Consider the following 21289-nt stretch of genomic DNA (forward strand, 5'->3'; position numbering starts at 1 on the left):
ATATGGCTTAACTGACAACAAAGAGTCATGATCAAGGAACAATATTCCAGTATTTAAATCAGAATTACATCGCATTCATTGAAATGGTGAAAGTGAACACAAAAAGAAAACTTTAATTTGTCCGATATTTATATAGCAAGATTATACGATAATTCGGACAACGACACAATGTAGCTGTACTCTAATCTGTTGTAGAATTATCTCGTAGGAGTGTTGTATGTACAAATAAAATACTCTATTGTATACAAAAATCAAGACCTGAATACCAAGATCTATCACAAATATTTTAATTGATATAGTAGACGGCTTGAATAACTGCAACACCAAGATCGATCATAAATATTTTAACTGATATAGCGAAGTTTAAACTAAACCTTGAAACCTGTGTGTTAAGCTAACAAAGCGATCAGGATATGCTTAACGTCGCACCGAAAGTTAATTTCACCCGTGGTGTTAATTAATATAAGCGACAGTCGACTGTAATCATACCTAGCTTATTGGAGTTACCTGAGTACCTCCCGTCTCACCTGTACATATTGGGGGTGTTCTCTGAACGCCAACATTTTTTTTAACAATAGGTAGGTGTTGTTTCAGGAAACAATGGGAAGGCAATTATATACGGCTTCATATAAGTTGTCTTTTTTACCTGTACAGTCACCTAAGATTTACCTGTGTTCCACACGGCATACAGAATTGTATTTTCCCCTATTTTCTTACAACATACATGCATGCATTAAAGTTTAAATATCTGAAATATAAATGTATATAGAGAAAGTTAAAAATGAATATACATGTACATGTACCTCTCAGCAAAAGCAATATAGCAAGTTTTAGGGCGATATGCTGGAGCACCTACGGCAAAAACCTTTTTTTTTTGTTTTTTTGTTTTTTTAAATAGTAATAAAATAAATAAAAAATGCAAGAGCAAAACCTATTTATAACGTTTGAAGATTTTTATAATCACTTACAGTCAAACTTTATTAACCTGAACTCTGATTACTCGAAGACCCTGTTTACTATAAGTATTACTCCGGTACCGGTCAAAATCCTTCTTTTTCTGAGTAATACAAACTCGGATAATTTTAATTTAGTTGATGTCTTCAGAGAGCAACATCCTGATATTTCAAGAAATACATAACAGAAGAGTAGACCAAGAAAAAGCCAGGCTAAATTTTTTTTAGAATCTGTAAGGTAATACTCTATTATTTTAGTATCTGTAAGCTTATTACCAAGTATTGTTGATTCAGGCATATATTCCGGTTACAGATCTGACCATTCCTTCCAAGAAATTACATTGAAATTTAATTAGTTTAAAAAAGGTAGAGGTTTGTGGAAATTTACTAGTTCACTGTTACATGACCAAAATTATCTTGATATTATAAATAATACCCTTAAAGAAATAAAAGCCCAATATTGTCTTCCTATTTACAATCCTAAAATTATAAATAATATTCCAGACAGATATTTACAATTAGTTAAAGACAATCAACTATTGAAATTAGAGGAAAAACAATTTCGTACACATCTTTAAAAAAAAACAAAGCAGGTTAAGTGAAAACAATCTCAGAGATGAAATCCAGCAGATGGAAAGTCAGAATAATGGAGATTAGGGAAAATTGGGTAAGAAAAAATAAGAGAATATTTAAGTAAATAGAATTAAGGGAAGTATAATAAGAGCAAAAGCATTATGATTTGAGGACGGTGAAAAAACTAACAAATTGTTTTTACAGTCTAGAAAATAGGAACTTTATGTCAAAAGTAATTCTAAAGTTACAGCGAGATAATGGGGAAATAATAACAGAACAAGGAGCTATTTTAGATGAGGTTAAATCTTCATACGAACAATTATATGGGGTTGATAGTGATATTAGTGAGGTTAACTCGGAAGATTTTCTGGAAAATTATGATATTCCTGAATTAAATGAAGAAAAGGCAACTTGTTTACAAGGTAAGATAACTCTAAATGAGGCAGCTGAAACACTTAAAAACAAGAAAATAATAAGAGCCTCGGGTCGGATGGATTTACTTCAGAGTTTTTCAAATGTTTCTGGAAGCAGATCTATAAATTCTGGTTATGTAAACGGTCGATTATGAGTTACCCAGCGTCAGGGCATTATCACTTGGATACCTATGGAAAATAAATCAAAATATTTTAAAAAGATGATGATGATGATGATGACGATGTAATGATAAGTGTAAATCATATCTGTTGGAATGGATTTTATGTGTTTATGCATTAAAAATGTCCTTTAAAAAAATAATAAAAACCGGACATACAATAATTTTCACACATATAATAATGTATTGCCATTTTTAAATCAGATATTAGATAAAATGAATATTTTAGATATACATATAAATGCATTATGTTTGGTTATAAATCCTTAATTTAACCTCCATGTAAGTATCAACAGGTAACTTTTACAGGTAAATTTACATGTTGGCATTGAGACTCCTTTTAGGAAAAAGACTATAATCACTATCAAAACAAACTGCCCTACAGGTAAATTCAAAATGTTGGCGTTCAGAGATACACCCACATATTGCCCCTCTTAGACTACATAATGCCCGAGGCGTTAATTATAACAATTTATATTGTCAAGCTTGACTGCCTTTCACTACTGTCAGATCACTGGTGATGAGGGATCTAAACAAAACATCCGGATTACATAACAGGTACTGACGAGGCTAATACCTATGTCAGATTACCTGTATATCTATAAATATCTCAGTGGTAGACCAGTTCTGTTATTTAGGATTTCTTCTTAAGTTTAATAATAAATTTAACTTTATGTCTAAGCATTTAGCCGAACAAGGTCGTAAAGCTCTTTTTGCCCTACGTTCAAAGTGTAATAATTTGAACTTAAATATAAAAACTATGTTGCATTTGTTTGATACTTATATTAGCAGTATTCTTTGCTATGCTTGTGAAGTATGGAGTACTCATAATGCTTTGGAAGTTGAAAAGGTACATTTAGAATTTTGTAAAAACTTACTGGGCGTTAAAAAATCTACCTGTAACGCTATGATTTATATCGAACTTGGGCGACTCCCACTGAAGAATATGCAACTTAATAGAATGTTAAAATTTTGGTTTAAATTGTTGAATTCTGATAATTGTATACTAAGAGAGGCTTACAACTTGCTCTACATGGAAATTGAGAAAGAGAATCCAAAACAGAATTGGCTCTTGCATGTGAAGCACAAATTATTTGAACTTGGATTTGGATATATATGGTTACGCCAGTTACCTTCTGATTTTGTTTATATGCCTATTATAAAAGAAAGAATTAATGACCAGGCCTCTCAGACATTGTTTAACTCATTACATATGTCGAGTAAATGTGATCTATACAAACATATGGTTAATAAAGTAACACTGCAATTCTACCTCACCAAATCATTACCAAGTCATTTGAGAAAAATGATAACAAAATTGAGACTTTCAGCACACAATCTAGCTATAGAATCAGGAAGGTATAAGAATATTCCCAGGTGTCATAGGTATTGCATTAACTGTAATTCTTTAGAAGTTGAGGATGAATTTCATTTTTTACTCGTATGTCGAAAATATTCAACTCTTAGAGGAAAATATATAAAGAAATATTTTTGGAAAAAACCTTCAGTCTTCAAAGTAATAGAATTACTGAACACAAATAGTCTTAAAGAATTGAATTTGCTAGGAAGATTTATCAAAGAAGCTTTTAGTTGCAGAATTGTGTAAATATACTCGGTTTGTGTAGGTGTTGAGTTTTGATGTAACACGTTATTGCATAATAGTGTGCTTATACAATGTTGAACCTCCCGGTGTCCGTCTGTCGTGTTTACCAAATGGTATTATCTGATACTTTTTTTTCCATGTCTCTCTGACTGACTGTTATAAAAGTTCTCCTAGAATCCTTATTCTGTAACAGTGTATTATAATTAGTATCAATTCTGTGATTGGGCGCAGCCCTTGTAAGATTAAGTGGTTACAATGTATTTTTTTTTTTTTTTTTTTTTTTTTTTGCTGATGTTGCCAGTAGACAATATGGTTGATTAATATTCCTCATAATATAGTACATATGTCGGTTAATCGGTTTCCGTATTTAATTATAATAAGTCAATTACGTTTTGTAATTTTATTATAATACATGTTGTATTCATATATATATATATATATACATATATAAATACATGTATATTAATTTATGTACTGATGGGTCATAGACCTAAAGTCAAATTATCGGTCGGTTCACCTATGACCTCAGGGCCGTGACCTCGTTTGTTTACTTCGGTTTACGGTATCTACCGAGATTTGACGAGTGCGCTTCGTGCGATCTTCTTGTGCAATGTGCAAGCTTTAAATGCTGTAGTAGTAATACCAAAAGTATAGCACAATAGAAGTAAAGAATGTAGAATATAAAACAAGAGGCCCAGAGGGCCTGTATCGCTCACCTGGTTTCATGAGATATGAAACAAGAATGATGCTTAAGCATATTTGTCGCTGGTATTGCTATGTCAATATATATCATAAGCATTTTATATGGGTACATGTACATTGGTTTTATTTTAATACTAACAAGAGATCCCAGAGGGATCTTGGCGCCCACCATTGAATGATCTTCATAGGTTCCATGTCAGATTGATCTTTTCCCTACTTTTCCCTTCATTTTACTAATCTGTGCAAATTGAGACATCCCTCCAGTACTTTTCAAGGGAATCCTAGCTATATAAGAAATTTGAGATTTAACGATAATGGCTGTTTGTTTGCCAGGTTGTTTTCAGGACAGACTGGTCCAAAAATGCAATACAAGGGACCAAGGGGAACCTACTTATGAAATTTGAGAAAGATCCATTCAGTACTTTGAGAAATAGAGATAACAAACTTCATTTGTCAAAATCCAAGATGGCTGCCTGTCGGCCATGTTATTTTCAGATTGGTCTCAAAATGCAATATGCATAACTAGGCACCAAGGGAAACTTACATATGAAATTTGAGAAAGATCCCTTAAATACTTTCTCAGAAATAGTGATAACAAACTTCAATTGTCAAAATCCAAGATGGCTGCCTGTCGGCCATGTTGTTTTCAGATTGGTCTCAAAACGCAATATGCATAACTAGGCACCAAGGGAAACTTACATATGAAATTTCAGAAAGATCCATTCAGTACTTTCTCAGAAATAGTGATAACAAACTTAAATTGTCAAAATCCAAGATGGCTGACTGTCAGCCATGTTGTTTTCTGATTGGTCTCAAAACGAAATATGCATAACTAGGCACCAAGGGAAACTTACATAAGAAATTTGAGAAAGATCCCTTAAATACTTTCTCAGAAACAGTGATAACAAACTTCAATTGTCAAAATCCAAGATGGCTGCCTGTCAGCCATGTTGTTTTCAGATTGGTCTCAAAACGCAATATGCATAACTAGGCACCAAGGGAAACCTACATATGAAATTTCAGAAAGATCCATTCAGTACTTTCTCAGAAATAGTGATAACAAACTTAAATTGTCAAAATCCAAGATGGCTGCCTGTCGGCCATGTTGTTATCCGATTGGTCTCAAAACGCAATATGCTTAACTAGGCACCAAGGGGAACCTTCATATGAAATTTGAGAAAGATCCCTTCAGTACTTTCTCAGAAATAGCGATAACAAACTTCAATTGTCAAAATCCAAGATGGCTGCCTGTCGGCCATGTTGTTTTCAGATTGGTCTCAAAACGCAATATGCATAACTAGGCACCAAGGGGAACCTACATATGAAATTTGAGAAAGATCCCTTCAGTACTTTCTGAGAAAAAGCGATAACAAGAATTGTTTACGGACGGAGGGACGGAGGGACGGACGGAGGGACGGACGACGGACCAAGGACGCAGGGCGATTTGAATAGCCCACCATCTGATGATGGTGGGCTAAAAATGCCAAAAGGTACATTAATCCATGAAATGAAATTGACTTTTGGCGCGACCCCATAGGGATGCTACCACACAAATGTGAGTGATATCCATTGCTTAGTTTCAGAGAAGATCTTGTTTAGATCAATTGGTCCCTTTTGACCCTGCCCTCTGCCCCCTGGGGGTCAGCTCCTTCCTTTATACAATTTTGAATCCCTACCCCAATAGGATGCTAATAGTCAAATATGAGCTGTTTCAGAGAAGTTGTTCATATCAATTTAGCCAAATTGACCCCTTTTGACCCAGCCCCTCAGCCTCCAGGAGGTCGGCCCCATCATTTGTACAATTTTGAATCCTTAACCAAAGTGAATGCTACCAGTCACATATTAAAGATATCCATTGCTTATTTTCAGAGAAAAAGTTGTTTATATCAATTTTGCCAAAATAACCCCTTTTGGCCCCGCCTCTTAGGTCCCCTGGGGTCAGCCCTGTCATTTGTACAATTTTGAATCCCTACCCTAGGGGGTTGCTACCAGGCAAATATGAGTGATATCCATTGCTTAGTTTCAGAGAAGAAGTCGTTAATATCAATATAGCTATATTGACCCATTTTTGCCTCGCCTCTCAGACCCCTAGGGGGTCAGAACCACCATTTGTACAACTTTGAATCCCCACCCCATAGTGATTGCTTCCAGGCAAATAGGAGCAATATCCTTTGCTCAGTTTCAGAGAAGAAGTCGCTTATATCAATACAGCCAAATTGACCCCTTTTGACGCCGCCCCTCAGGCCCCTTGGGGGTCAGTCCTGTCATTTGTACAATTTTGAATCCCTACTCTAGGGGATTGCTACCAGGCAAATATGAGTGATATCCATTGCTTAGTTTCAGAGAAGAAGTTGTTTATGTCAATTTAGCCGAATTGACCCCTTTTGGTCCCGCCCCACAGCCCCCAGGGAGGTAGACCCCACCATTTGTACAATTTTGAAACCCTACCCCAAAGGGATTCTCACAGTCAAAATTGAGCAATATATATTGCTTAGTTTCAGATGAGAAGTTGTTCATATCAATTTAGCCAAATTGACCCCTCTTGGCCCCGCCCCTCAGGCCCCCCGGGGGTCAGCCACACCATTTGTACAATTTTGAATCCCTACCCCATAGGGGTTGCTACCAGGCAAATATGAGGCATATCCATAGCTTCGTTTCAGAGAAGAAGTTCGTTTAATATCAATATAGCCCTATATTGACCACATTTTGCCCTCGCACTCTCAGACCCCTAGGGGGTCAGAACCCATCATTTGTACAATTTTGAATCCCCATCCCAAAGTTATGCTACCAGGCAAATATTAGCGATATCCATTGCTCGGTTTCAGAGAAGAAGTCGGTATCATCAATATAGCTATATTGACCCATTTTGGCCCCGCCCCTCAGGCCCCTCGGGGGTCAGTCCCATCATTTGTACAATTTTGAATCCCCACCCCAAAGTGATGCTACCAGGCAAATATGAGTGATATCCATTGCTCGGTTCCAGAGAAGAAGTCGTTAATATCAATATAGCTATATTGACCCATTTTTGCCTCGCCCCTCAGGCCCCTAGGGGGTCAGCACCACCATTTGTACAATTTTGAGTCCCCACTCCATAGTGATGCTTCCAGACAAATAGGAGCAATATCCTTTGCTCGGTTTCAGAGAAGAAGTCGTTTATATCAATATAGCCAAATTGACCCCTTTTGGCCCCGCCCCTCAGGCCCCTAGGGGGTCAGCACCACCATTTGTACAATTTTAAGTCCCCACTCCATAGTGATGCTTCCAGACAAATAGGAGCAATATCCTTTGCTCGGTTTCAGAGAAGAAGTCGTTTATATCAATGTAGCCAAATTGACCCCTTTTGGCCCCGCCCCTCAGGCCCCTGAGGGGTCAGCCCCATCATTTGTACAATTTTGAGTCCCCTACCCATAGGGGTGCTTCTGACCAAATTTGGTCAAATTCTGATCAGTGGTTATGAAGAAGAAGTCAATTGTTGACGGACGGCCGGACGACAGACGAAGGACGGACGACGGACGCCACGGTATGGCATAAGCTCACCTTGGTCCTTCGGACCAGGTGAGCTAAAAACAAGTAAAAAAAGAATGAAATCGATACAGTAGATCTCTGACAGAATTTTTTTTTTATCCCATGATGCAACAAACAGGTAGCAGTGTACAGTAAAAATGCCCAATTTTGAAAAATATGACACATGTCTTAGATATGTAAACATTGCCAGTTAACCCTACATATAAACTCTAATAAAGTATATATATTTGCAATCTGTACAACATTTGCAATTTTAATACAGCTCTGAAGGATAAGTTAACTGATATTTTCTGTGATTTTTAGAGCTGTGAATACCATGGTAACAGCTTAAAAAATGCTCAAAAATTGCAAAATACATGTATTATGATATTTGACCCAAAATGACACAATTCTCTACACAATTTTTTTTCTGAAACCTATTTAAAATTAAATATCTCTATCCCAAAGACAGAATTAATCTTGTTTTGACATATGTTGTAAATTAAGTTTTTCCGCTATCTCACCTTTACTGTGGCATGGGCATCCATTTTTCGCTGTAGGCAAAACTAAATTTCCTGTGTAAACACACTTGCGGAAAATCCAGAAATTTAAAATCCAGAACCAATCTATTAATTTTTGTTTTAACAAATGTGAAGCCTGTATGTACTTCTTCATACTGAATATACCAATTATAATGTATATTTATTTTTTCATTTTTTATGCATATCATAATACAGGAATTATTTGCTTAACAAAAAAATTGCCCATGGCCAGGCTGTCCTACTGTAGTGTGCTACCTTATACATCACCTTATTTAATTCTAATTCTACTAAAACCCCCATGAATGTCTAGAATATGTTCCGACGAACAAAATGACATATCGGATTACTGTGTATCTTTAATAGTCACCAAGTATTGCTGATTTTCCTGAGAGGTGTATTTTGACAACTTTTTCTCCCAATCCAGTAATAAGGGGAGGTAATTTTGAAAATGAAAACTCCCATAATTCTGTATATCTCATGAATAAAGTTGTGTTTTAAGTTGAATATGGTACTTTGAGTCTCTGTGCATGTAATCAAGCAAAAAATACTATACAAATATCAAATTTAGCCTTGTTATATGACATCATAGCTACTATGACGTCATCAGTAACTATGACATCATCAGATGGTATCTATGACGTCATAAATACTCAATGGTGTCATAAAAAATAACCAAAATCATATCCAAATCTCAGCTTAGCAACACATGCACTATTCTAACTGATAAATATTGACATGACATCCAAGATTTCAAAATGTCATGCCTATGACATCACAGTCATCTGTTTCCATGGCCAGGCTGTCCTACTGTAGAGTGCTACCACAGTGAGATTTTAGCGGGAAGTCTGATAGCCATGTTTGAATTTCACCGGATGTTTATTTACGGAAGAAATATAAACAAACACAATTTTGATATAGAATAGCCTAAAAACGAAATTTATTTTCTTGTCTAACTGAAGAAGATCGACTATCTGTCAGTAAGTGGTGAAAGAATATCAGCTTTCTTGTTGTTTTTGGCGACAAATGCCCATTTTCACCTGAAAACATCACAGATATCGCGACCAGGTAAGTTTACAATTTTATGATTTATATCTATTTCGTCTTCACATTATATAATGGTGAGTAGGGGCCTAGATATGTTAATATTAATACTTGATTACTTCGTGTTTCAGGGTTTTGATAATGAATTCATCACCGATTAGTTTACACGGTCCGAGTTGAATTAACGAACGCTATTGCATTGGATGTTTACACGTTGCTTTTATCAGCATCAATTATACGCCTAGGATATAAGCATCCGGATTGATGAACCCAAGTATTGAGAACAAGAAGAATTTTATTTCTTTATTGACGAACTTTGACGCAGTTATATTGCATTTTTATTTCTGTCACGTAATATTTTTACTACATATTTCATGCATTTTGACAAATTTTCAATTGATTTTTATGACTTCGTTTTTCAATGGAATTTATTGAAATTTCACATACATGTAAAGAATTATTTGCTTATTCCTCTGATAATATTTACAGAAATTTCTGTAGTTGATTTCAAGAGATATCGCATGTTTAAATTTTCAAAAAATTAGCAATGAAATTTTTAAGTTAGAATAAAGAACAAACGGAAAGTGAGGTCACATTTCGGGCAACATGCTTATATCAATCTATTTTAGGAAAAATATGTAAACAATATCGGTGAATGAGCTAATAATTGTCTACTAGTATATGGAATTTCAAGAAAATACATTGAAAAACAAAGTCAATAAAATCCATTGAAAATTTGTTGAATGTCATGATCAATTAACAAAAAATGATCTCAAGAAATGATTGTGAATAAAAAAATCTGTGTTTTGGAATATAGTGGCATAATTTAAGATAAAGAATCTATTGCAGTCTCACATTGAAACGAACTGTCAGAGAATTCTGGAGTAGCTTGATAATGTATACCTGTGACTGGCTTTTCTTGATAAAAAGACTTCCAAGCAGACATGCATGTGATAAATGACAGTAAAGTGATCAGGTGCATATATAAGGAAAATAATATACATGTTTATATTAAACAAATCTTCACAATTATTTTGATTTTTGATATAAAAAATATTCTAAAATTTTCTCTTTCTTCCAACAGATTATGCAGTACATTCTGAAATGAGGGAAAGCTTACAGACATTGCATTGTGGTCCAAATTGAGGGCAATGATTCGCACAAAGCAGAAAAGGAATGAAGAGAATCAGACATTTTATTTTTCGAATTCACACTTACTTGGATTTGACCTGTTTAAGCATGCAACATTTAAGCATTAAACTGTTACCAAATGGTAGTATACAGTCAATATGAATACAATTTGGGTGACAGATAAATAGAATGTAGGGCGACATGAAATATTTATCTGCCACCCAAATTGTATTCATATCGACTGTATACTACCATTTGGTAACAGTTCAATGCTTATATTTACATTCATAAAGATTTTTTTTATTTAATGTAGATTATGACGCGTTTGAATTTGCCTCTTACCCTATCACTGACGTCATCTAGTTCAAATACCGGAACAGACGAAATTTCCAGAAGGAAAAATATAGTCCCTCATGTCGTTATTAATAGCAAACACGTGCAATGGTTTTGCACAAATTTGGCTTTATTTTCTACTTCATATACATTTGTAGATATCGTCAGATTATTCACAATTGCGTAATTTCTGATTATTTAAAATCCAAGCCGTTTTTCGGCGCAATGCTATACGGTTAGCATTAAGAAGTGATGCGGCTTTGAACGGGTATTGCACAGGATAGACTCGATTCCTCGGAAACACAAGTTTCTATCGACTGGATTTAAGTTATTTTCAGAAGAATATCAGTTCTTAAATTATAAATGAAAGTCGTCTTGACAGTAGGTGAAAACGTTTCCAAGGATTCATTTGTATTTCGTTCGAAACAGTTTCAAGTCTAACCAGTCACATCTTAGCAGACGATTTTCAACTTCACAGGGGCTCGATTTTGTAAGGTAGGCCTTTGACATCAGTGAATAACCACAAAACTAAAATTCAATATAGATACACAACCAGAAACCATGTCGATACTCCAGATTTTTCAGAAGATTTTTTTTTATATAAATACTGGACTTTTAATGTTAATGTTTAATGTTGTGTCTTACATTTCTGAAAATTCTGAAACGAGCCCCTGTGAGTGTGACGACATTGACTTGACAATTTGATAATTCCTAGATCAAGAACGGTGCTTATAGTTATTTTGTGTTGACTACATTTTGTTTTAATTATAAAATATTACTCTCATAACTTTAGAAATTGCTTTATTTTTTTGTTGTGGATTATAAATGCTAGCATTCGAAAGCTCTCTAGGCCAAAAGTAACTGGCGGCCATTGTTTTGACCTGCAACATCTGGGGCTGTATTCCTACTCTGACCGAATCACTGTAAATTGTAATATACAGTCTCATGAATACAATTTGGTTTACTAATGCCATACTAAGTATAGGCAAATGCAATACAGAATGTAAATATTATGCATATATACCATACTTCAGTATGCATGTATCCATTGTGTTGTGTTTCCTCAAGAGGAATTTTGATTCGACAATTTTTACAAATGTTATTGCCCTTTTTATTTAGAATAGTATATTGTTTTTGTCTGGATCTCCTACATACACATGGTATAAAATTGTGTTTTCCTGCTTGAAAAATTTATTAGAATAATTTATAAAAAGTTATTGCCCTTATACATACATATCTATCTGTAAATCCTTAACCTCACCCTTCAACAAATTTCAAGCTTATTAGACTTTGCTATGGCATTAAATTATACTCAGTGGAATTGTGATTGAATAACTAATCTTGTATTTCAATTTTTGTTTTCACTTCATACAATTATGCACAGGAATGGGACTGATGTATATATTGTTTAAGCATGCAGTATTCTAATTTAATGCTAATCTCCTACATTTTCAGTACTAATTTCCTACCTTTTTAGTCCTACTTTTTTGGTAATTTTTTCCTACTTTTTCAGTACTTTTTGACACATTTTCAGTACTAATTTCCTACTTTTTTAGTATTATTTTCCTACTTTTATAGTACTTTTTTCCTACTTTTTCAGTACTAATTTCCTACCTTTTTGGTACTTTTTTAATACTATTTTCCTGCTTTTTCTGTACCATTTTCCTACTTTTTCACTTTCAGTACAAAATGTATGCACTACTTAATTCCTGCTAGTTGTTCCAGTACTTTTTTTTGTACTTTTTTTACTTACCTGTAAAAGAACTAAACAAGAGATCCCAGAGGGATCTTGGCGCCCACCATTGAATGTTCTTTATAGGTTCCATGTCAGATTGATCTTTTCTCTACTTTTCTCTTCTTCTAAGTCTTACTAATCTGTGTAAACTCAGAAGAAACCTCTAGTACTTTTCAAACAAGGGAAACCTATATATAAAATTTAAGATTTAGGCACCAAGGGGAACCTATATATATGGAATTTGAGAAAGATTCCTTCAGTGCTTTCTGAGAAATAGTGATAACAAACTTCAATTGTCAAAATCCAAGATGGCTGCTTGTCGGCCATGTTGTTTTCCGATTGGTCTCAAAATGTAATATGCATAACTAGGCACCTGGGGGAACCTACATATGAAATTTCAGGAAGATCCCTTCATTAGTTTCTTAGTAATAGTGATAACCAGTTTCAATTTTCGAAATCCAAGATGGCTGCCTGTCGGCCATGTTGTTTTCTGATTGGTCTCAAAATGCAATATGCATAAATAGGCAACAAGGGGAACCTACATATGAAATTGGAGAAAGATCCAATCATAACTTTCTCAGAAATAGCGATAACAAACTTCTATGGTCAAAATCCAAGATGGCTGCCTGTCGGCCATGTTGTTTTCCGATCAGTCCCAAAATGCGATATGCATTACCAGGCACCAAGGGGAACCTACATATGAAATTTGAGAAAGATCCCTTCAGTACTTTCTCAGAAATGGCAATAACAAACTTTAATGGTCAAAATCCAAGATGGCTGCCTGTCGGCCATGTTGTTTTTCGATTGGTCTCAAAATGCTATATGCATAACTAAGCACCAAGGGGAACCTACATAACAAATATGAAAAAGATCCCTTTAGTACTTTCACAGAAATAGCGATAACAAACTTCAATTGTCAAAATCCAAGATGGCTGCCTGTCGACCATGTTGTTTTCAGATCGGTCTCAAAATGCTATATGCATAACTAAGCACCAAGGGGAACCTACATAACAAATATGAAAAAGATCCCTTTAGTACTTTCACAAAAATAGCGATAACAAACTTCAATTGTCAAAATCCAAGATGGCTGCCTGTCGGCCATGTTGTTTTCAGATCGGTCTCAAAATGCAATATGCATAACTAGGCACTAAGGGGAACCTACATATGAAATTTGAGAAAGATCCCTTCTGTGCTTTTTGAGAAATAGCGATAACAATCTTCAATTGTCAAAATCCAAGATGGCTGCCTGTCGGCCATGTTGTTTTCCGATTGGGCTCAAAATGCAATATGCATAACTAGGCACCAAGGGGAACCTACATATGAAATTTGAGAAAAATCCCTTCAGTACTTTCTTAGAAATAGCGATAACAAACTTCAATGGTCAAAATCCAAGATGGCTGCCCGTCGGCCATGTTGTTTTCCGATCGGTCCCAAAATGCAATATGCATAACTAAGCACCAAGGGAAACCTACATATAAAATTTGAGAAAGATCCCTTCAGTACTTTCTCAGAAATAGCGATAACAAACTTCAATGGTCAAAATCCAAGATGGCTGCCTGTCGGCCATGTTGTTTTCCGATCGGTCCCAAAATGCAATATGCATAACTAGGCACCAAGGGAAACCCACATATCAAATTTGAGAAAGATCCCTTCAGTACTTTCTTAGAAATAGCGATAACAAACTTCTATGGTCAAAATCCAAGATGGCTGCCTGTCGGCCATGTTGTTTTCCGATCAGTCCCAAAATGCGATATGCATTACCAGGCACCAAGGGGAACCTACATATGAAATTTGAGAAAGATCACTTCAGTACTTTCTCAGAAATGGCAATAACAAACTTTAATGGTCAAAATCCAAGATGGCTGCCTGTCGGCCATGTTGTTTTTCGATTGGTCTCAAAATGCTATATGCATAACTAAGCACCAAGGGGAACCTACATAACAAATATGAAAAAGATCCCTTTAGTACTTTCACAGAAATAGCGATAACAAACTTCAATTGTCAAAATCCAAGATGGCTGCCTGTCGACCATGTTGTTTTCAGATCGGTCTCAAAATGCTATATGCATAACTAAGCACCAAGGGGAACCTACATAACAAATATGAAAAAGATCCCTTTAGTACTTTCACAAAAATAGCGATAACAAACTTCAATTGTCAAAATCCAAGATGGCTGCCTGTCGGCCATGTTGTTTTCAGATCGGTCTCAAAATGCAATATGCATAACTAGGCACTAAGGGGAACCTACATATGAAATTTGAGAAAGATCCCTTCTGTGCTTTTTGAGAAATAGCGATAACAATCTTCAATTGTCAAAATCCAAGATGGCTGCCTGTCGGCCATGTTGTTTTCCGATTGGGCTCAAAATGCAATATGCATAACTAAGCACCAAGGGGAACCTACATATGAAATTTGAGAAAGATCCCTTCAGTACTTTCTTAGAAATAGCGATAACAAACTTCAATGGTCAAAATCCAAGATGGCTGCCCGTCGGCCATGTTGTTTTCCGATCGGTCCCAAAATGCAATATGCATAACTAAGCACCAAGGGAAACCTACATATAAAATTTGAGAAAGATCCCTTCAGTACTTTCTTAGAAATAGCGATAACAAACTTCAATGGTCAAAATCCAAGATGGCTGCCTGTCGGCCATGTTGTTTTCCGATCGGTCCCAAAATGCAATATGCATAACTAGGCACCAAGGGAAACCCACATATCAAATTTGAGAAAGATCCCTTCAGTACTTTCTTAGAAATAGCGATAACAAACTTCAATTGTCAAAATCCAAGATGGCTGCCTGTCGGCCATGTTGTTTTCCGATCGGTCCCAAAATGCAATATGCATAACTAGGCACCAAGGGAAACCAACATATGAAATTTGAGAAAGATCCCTTCAGCTCTTTCTCAGAAATAGCGATAACAAACTTCAATGGTCAAAATCCAAGATGGCTGCCTGTCGGCCATGTTGTTTTCCGATCGGTCCCAAAATGCAATATGCATAACTAGGCACCAAGGGGAACCTACATATGAAATTTGAGAAAGATCCCTTCAGTACTTTCTGACGATAATCAATAACAAGAATTGTTTACGGACGGACGGACGGACGGAGGGACGGACGGACGGAGGGACGGACGGACGGACGAAGGACCACGGACGCAGGGCGATTTGAATAGCCCACCATCTGATGATGGTGGGCTAAAAAGTATAAAAGGACTTTTTTTGTACTATATATGTGCCTTTTCTGTACTTTATGATGACAATAAAATGTACTAAAAGTATACTTTTGTTAGACTTTTTTTGTACTTGTGTACTTTTTTTGACTCAATTTGGAACCGTGTTGAACCCTCGGTTCCAAATTGAGTAAAAAAAAGCATACTTTTTTAATGCTTTTTTACTGTATTTTTCTGTGCTTTATTTCGGTATGGGTCAAATTTCATTGAATTTGGTTTAGCAGTTTTGGAGAAGTCGAAAATGTAAATTGTTTACCAACAGACGATGCACGGCAGAAGACAGACAACACACGAGTACAGACACTCAAAATAGAAACACCAAGATGACATTAAGATTATTGACAAACTTAGATTTTCACAGACAGTTATCTATTTATTTTTAGCATTTATGTACCTGCAATCATGAAATTTTGAAATGATGGGCATGCATGAAACTATAATCATTTTGCATTTAATAAATTATCTGAAACACAGTTCATAATTTGCTGTAACCCGATGTTTTTTTTTCAAATTACGATATTAATGCCACCCAAATTCTATGGCAGATAACATTTATGATTAGTGAATTAATGCCCTTACCTGTATCCAAGCATCCTACACACAACACGGGCATCAGGATCATTCCATTTATCATCACACACTGTGCCCCACACCCCAGTCTTTTTCACTTCAACACTACCTTCCAACTGGGAATGCCTTTTCTTTCCCACAAGTCGCACATAATCATGACCTAAAAATAGAAAATTAGTCTTTGTCTAACAATATAAGAACAACTGTTGAATATTTTGTTTAAATCTGATATTAGAACAAGAGGCCAAATGGGCCTGTTGATCACCTGGCTCTACAGAAACTTTAAAGTTGATCTATGTCATTTCTGCAGATACTATGCTGATTACCACTGTATTACAAGAGATCCCAGAGGGATCTTGGCGCCCACCATTGAATGTTCTTCATAGGTTCCATGTCAGATTGATCTTTTCTCTACTTTTCTCTTCTTCTAAGTCTTACTAATCTGTGTAAACTCAGAAGAAACCTCTAGTACTTTTCAAACAAGGGAAACCTATATATAAAATTTAAGATTTAGGCACCAAGGGGAACCTATATATATGGAATTTGAGAAAGATTCCTTCAGTGCTTTCTGAGAAATAGTGATAACAAACTTCAATTGTCAAAATCCAAGATGGCTGCTTGTCGGCCATGTTGTTTTCCGATTGGTCTCAAAATGCAATATGCATAACTAGGCACCAAGGGGAACCTACATATGAAATTGGAGAAAGATCCAATCATAACTTTCTCAGAAATAGCGATAACAAACTTCTATGGTCAAAATCCAAGATGGCTGCCTGTCGGCCATGTTGTTTTCCGATCAGTCCCAAAATGCGATATGCATTACTAGGCACCAAGGGGAACCTACATATGAAATTTGAGAAAGATCCCTTCAGTACTTTCTCAGAAATGGCAATAACAAACTTTAATGGTCAAAATCCAAGATGGCTGCCTGTCGGCCATGTTGTTTTCCGATTGGTCTCAAAATGCTATATGCATAACTAAGCACCAAGGGGAACCTACATAACAAATATGAACGAGGGGAACCTACATATGAAATTTCAGAAAGATCCCTTCATTAGTTTCTGAGAAATAGCGATAACAAACTTCAATTGTCAAAATCCAAGATGGCTGCCTGTCGGCCATGTTGTTTTCCGATAGGTCTCAAAATGCAATATGCATAACTAGGCACCAAGGGAAACCTATATATGAAATTTGAGAAAGATCCCTTCTGTACTTTCTGAGAAATAGCGATAACAAGAATTGTTTACGGACGGAGGGACGGACGGAGGGACGGACGACGGACCACGGACGCAGGGCGATTTGAATAGCCCACCATCTGATGATGGTGGGCTAAAAAGATCCCTTTAGTACTTTCACAGAAATAGCGATAACAAACTTCAATTGTCAAAATCCAAGATGGCTGCCTGTCGGCCATGTTGTTTTCAGATCGGTCTCAAAATGCAATATGCATAACTAGGCACCAAGGGGAACCTACGTATGAAATTTGAGAAAGATCCCTTCAGTACTTTCTTAGAAATAGCGATAACAAACTTCAATGGTCAAAATCCAAGATGGCTGCCCGTCGGCCATGTTGTTTTCCGATCGGTCCCAAAATGCAATATGCATAACTAGGCACCAAGGGAAACCTACATATAAAATTTGAGAAAGATCCCTTCAGTACTTTCTCAGAAATAGCGATAACAAACTTCAATGGTCAAAATCCAAGATGGCTGCCCGTCGTCCATGTTGTTTTCCGATCGGTCCCAAAATGCAATATGCATAACTAGGCACCAAGGGAAACCCACATATCAAATTTGAGAAAGATCCCTTCAGTACTTTCTTAGAAATAGTGATAACAAACTTCAATTGTCAAAATCCAAGATGGCTGCCTGTCGGCCATGTTGTTTTCCGATCGGTCCCAAAATGCAATATGCATAACTAGGCACCAAGGGAAACCAACATATGAAATTTGAGAAAGATCCCTTCAGCTCTTTCTCAGAAATAGCGATAACAAACTTCAATGGTCAAAATCCAAGATGGCTGCCTGTCGGCCATGTTGTTTTCCGATCGGTCCCAAAATGCAATATGCATTACTAGGCACCAAGGGGAACCTACATATGAAATTTGAGAAAGATCCCTTTAGTACTTTCTGAGGATTAGCGATAACAAGAATTGTTTACGGACGGACGGACGGAGGGAGGGACGGACCACGGACCACGGACGCAGGGCGATTTGAATAGCCCACCATCTGATGATGGTGGGCTAAAAATATCAGATTAGGCTAGATTTATTCATGTCAATAAATTTTCTAGACCCTCATTCCAGCATACTATCGGCCATATCAGGTCTCTCTTCAAAACAAGAGATCCCAGAGGGATCTTGGCGCCCACCATTGAATGATCTTGATAGGTTCCATGTCAGATTGATCTTTTCTCTACTTTTCCCTTCCTCTAAGTCTTACTAATCTGTGTAAATTCAGAAACAGCCCTCTAGTAATTTTCAAACAAGGGGAACCTCTATATTAAATTGAAGATTTAGCGATAATGGCTGTCTGTTGTTTTCGGATTGGTCCCAAAATGCAACACCAGGGACCAAGGGGAAGATCCCTTCAGTACCTTCTGTAAAATAGCGATAACAAACTTCAATTGTCAAAATACAAGATGGCTGCCTGTTGGGCAGGTTGTTTTCGGACTGGTCTCAAAATCCAATATGCATAACTAGGCACAGAGGGCAACCTACAAATGAAATTTCAGAAAGATCCCTTTAGCAATTTCTGATAAATAGCGATAACAAACTTCAATTGTCAAAATCCAAGATGGCTGCCTGTCGGCCATGTTGTTTTCCGATTGGTCTCAAAATGCAATATGCATAACTAGGCACCGAGGGGAACCTACGTATGAAATTTGAGAAAGATCCCTTCAGCACTTTCTTAGAAATAGCGATAATAAGTTTCAATTGTCAAAATCCAAGAAGGCTGCCTGTCGGCCATGTTGTTTTACGATTAATCTCAAAATGCAATATGCATAACTAGGCGCCGAGGGGAACCTAAATATGAAAATTTGAGAAAGATCCCTTCATTACCTTCTCAGAAATAGCGATAACAAACTTCAATTATCAAAATCCAAGATGGCTGCCTGTCGGCCATGTTGTTTTCCGATTGGTCTCAAAATGCAATATGCATAACTAGGCACCGATGGGAACCTACATATGAAATTTGAGAAAGATCCCTTCAGCACTTTCTTAGAAATAGCGATAACAAACTTCAATTGTCAAAATCCAAAATGGCTGCCTGTCGGCCATGTTGTTTTCCGATAGGTCTCAAAATGCAATATGCATAACTAGGCACCAAGGGAAACATACATATGAAATTTGAGAAAGATCCCTTCAGTACCTTCTCAGAAATAGCGATAACAAACTTCAATTGTCAAAATCCAAGATGGCTGCCTGTCGGCCATGTTGTTTTCCGATTGGTCTCAAAATGCAATATGCATAACTAGGCACCAAAGGGAATCTAAATATGAAATTTGAGAAAGATTCCTTCAGTACTTTCTCAGAAATAGCGATAACAAACTTCAATTATCAAAATCCAAGATGGCTGCCTGTCGGCCATGTTGTTTTCCAACTGGTCTCAAAATGCAATATGCATAACTAGGCACCAAGGGGAGCCTACATATGAAATTTGAGAAAGATCCCTTCAGCACTTTCTCAGAAATAGCGATAACAAACTTCAATTATCAAAATCCAAGATGGCTGCCTGTCGGCCATGTTGTTTTCCGATTGGTCTCAAAATGCAATATGCATAACTAGGCACCAAGGGGAGCCTACATATGAAATTTGAGAAAGATCCCTTCAGTACTTTCTCAGAAATAGCGATAACAAACTTCAATTGTCAAAATCCAAGATGGCTGCCTGTCGGCCATGTTGTTTTCCGATTGGTCTCAAAATGCAATATGCATAACTAGGCACCAAGGGGAACCCACATATGAAATTTGAGAAAGATCCCTTCAGTACTTTCTGAGGATTAGCGATAACAAGAATTGTTTACGGACGGACGGAGGGACGGACGGACGGACGGAGGGACGGACGGACGACGGACCACGGACGCAGGGCGATTTGAATAGCCCACCATCTGATGATGGTGGGCTAAAAATCATTGTTTCAAGATTTAAACCTATTTGACCCCCGTGTACTTTTATGTAGGTCAAGGTCATTAATTTGAACAAACTTGGTAACCCTTCATCCCAGCATGCTACAGGCCCAATATCAAGGTCTTGGCCTCTTGGTTGCCGAGAAGAATTTGTTGGAAGATTTTAGCCTATTTGACCTATGTGTTCTTGAATGTACACTTCACCCCAGCATACTACAGGCCCAATATCAAGTACCTGGGCCTCTTGGTAATTGTGAAGAATTTGTTGGAAAGATTTTAGCCTAGTTGACCTATTTGAATGTAGATAAAGGTAATTCATTTGAATAAGAGGCCCATGGGCCTTAACGGTTATCTGACCCAAAAAACCCTTGTACTTTATACTTAGTAGCAACTATGGTGGCACTGTAAGCCATGGCAGTCATTTTGGATTTCGGACTGAGCCAAAACGTAATGACACTTGGTCAGGACCATCTCAGGATAACTTCAGGTAAGTTGAGCTGAATCCCACAGGTGGAACCTTGAGAAGATATTTGAAATAAGTGTTGTTCAGGAAAACCATGATTGCGTATATATCATCTTACAAAAAGTTTTTACGAGTCTGAAAAATAATAACACTGTTGGCTACCCTCCCTTAACATCCTCACCAATTTCCATCT

The 21289-nt window shown here is 36.7% G+C and overlaps 1 protein-coding gene across 1 annotated transcript in view; it reads right to left on the reverse strand.

Moving 5' to 3' along the window:
- LOC117324316 (ALK tyrosine kinase receptor-like) overlaps positions 1–21289 on the reverse strand; it is a 289372-nt gene that overhangs the window by 171956 nt on the left and 96127 nt on the right. The window contains 1 exon segment of the mRNA XM_033880102.1: positions 16517–16667. Within this exon segment, the coding sequence (XP_033735993.1) occupies positions 16517–16667 (151 nt within the window).

This window comes from Pecten maximus, chromosome 3 (assembly GCF_902652985.1).
Source record: "Pecten maximus chromosome 3, xPecMax1.1, whole genome shotgun sequence".
Lineage (NCBI taxonomy): Eukaryota > Metazoa > Mollusca > Bivalvia > Pectinida > Pectinidae > Pecten > Pecten maximus.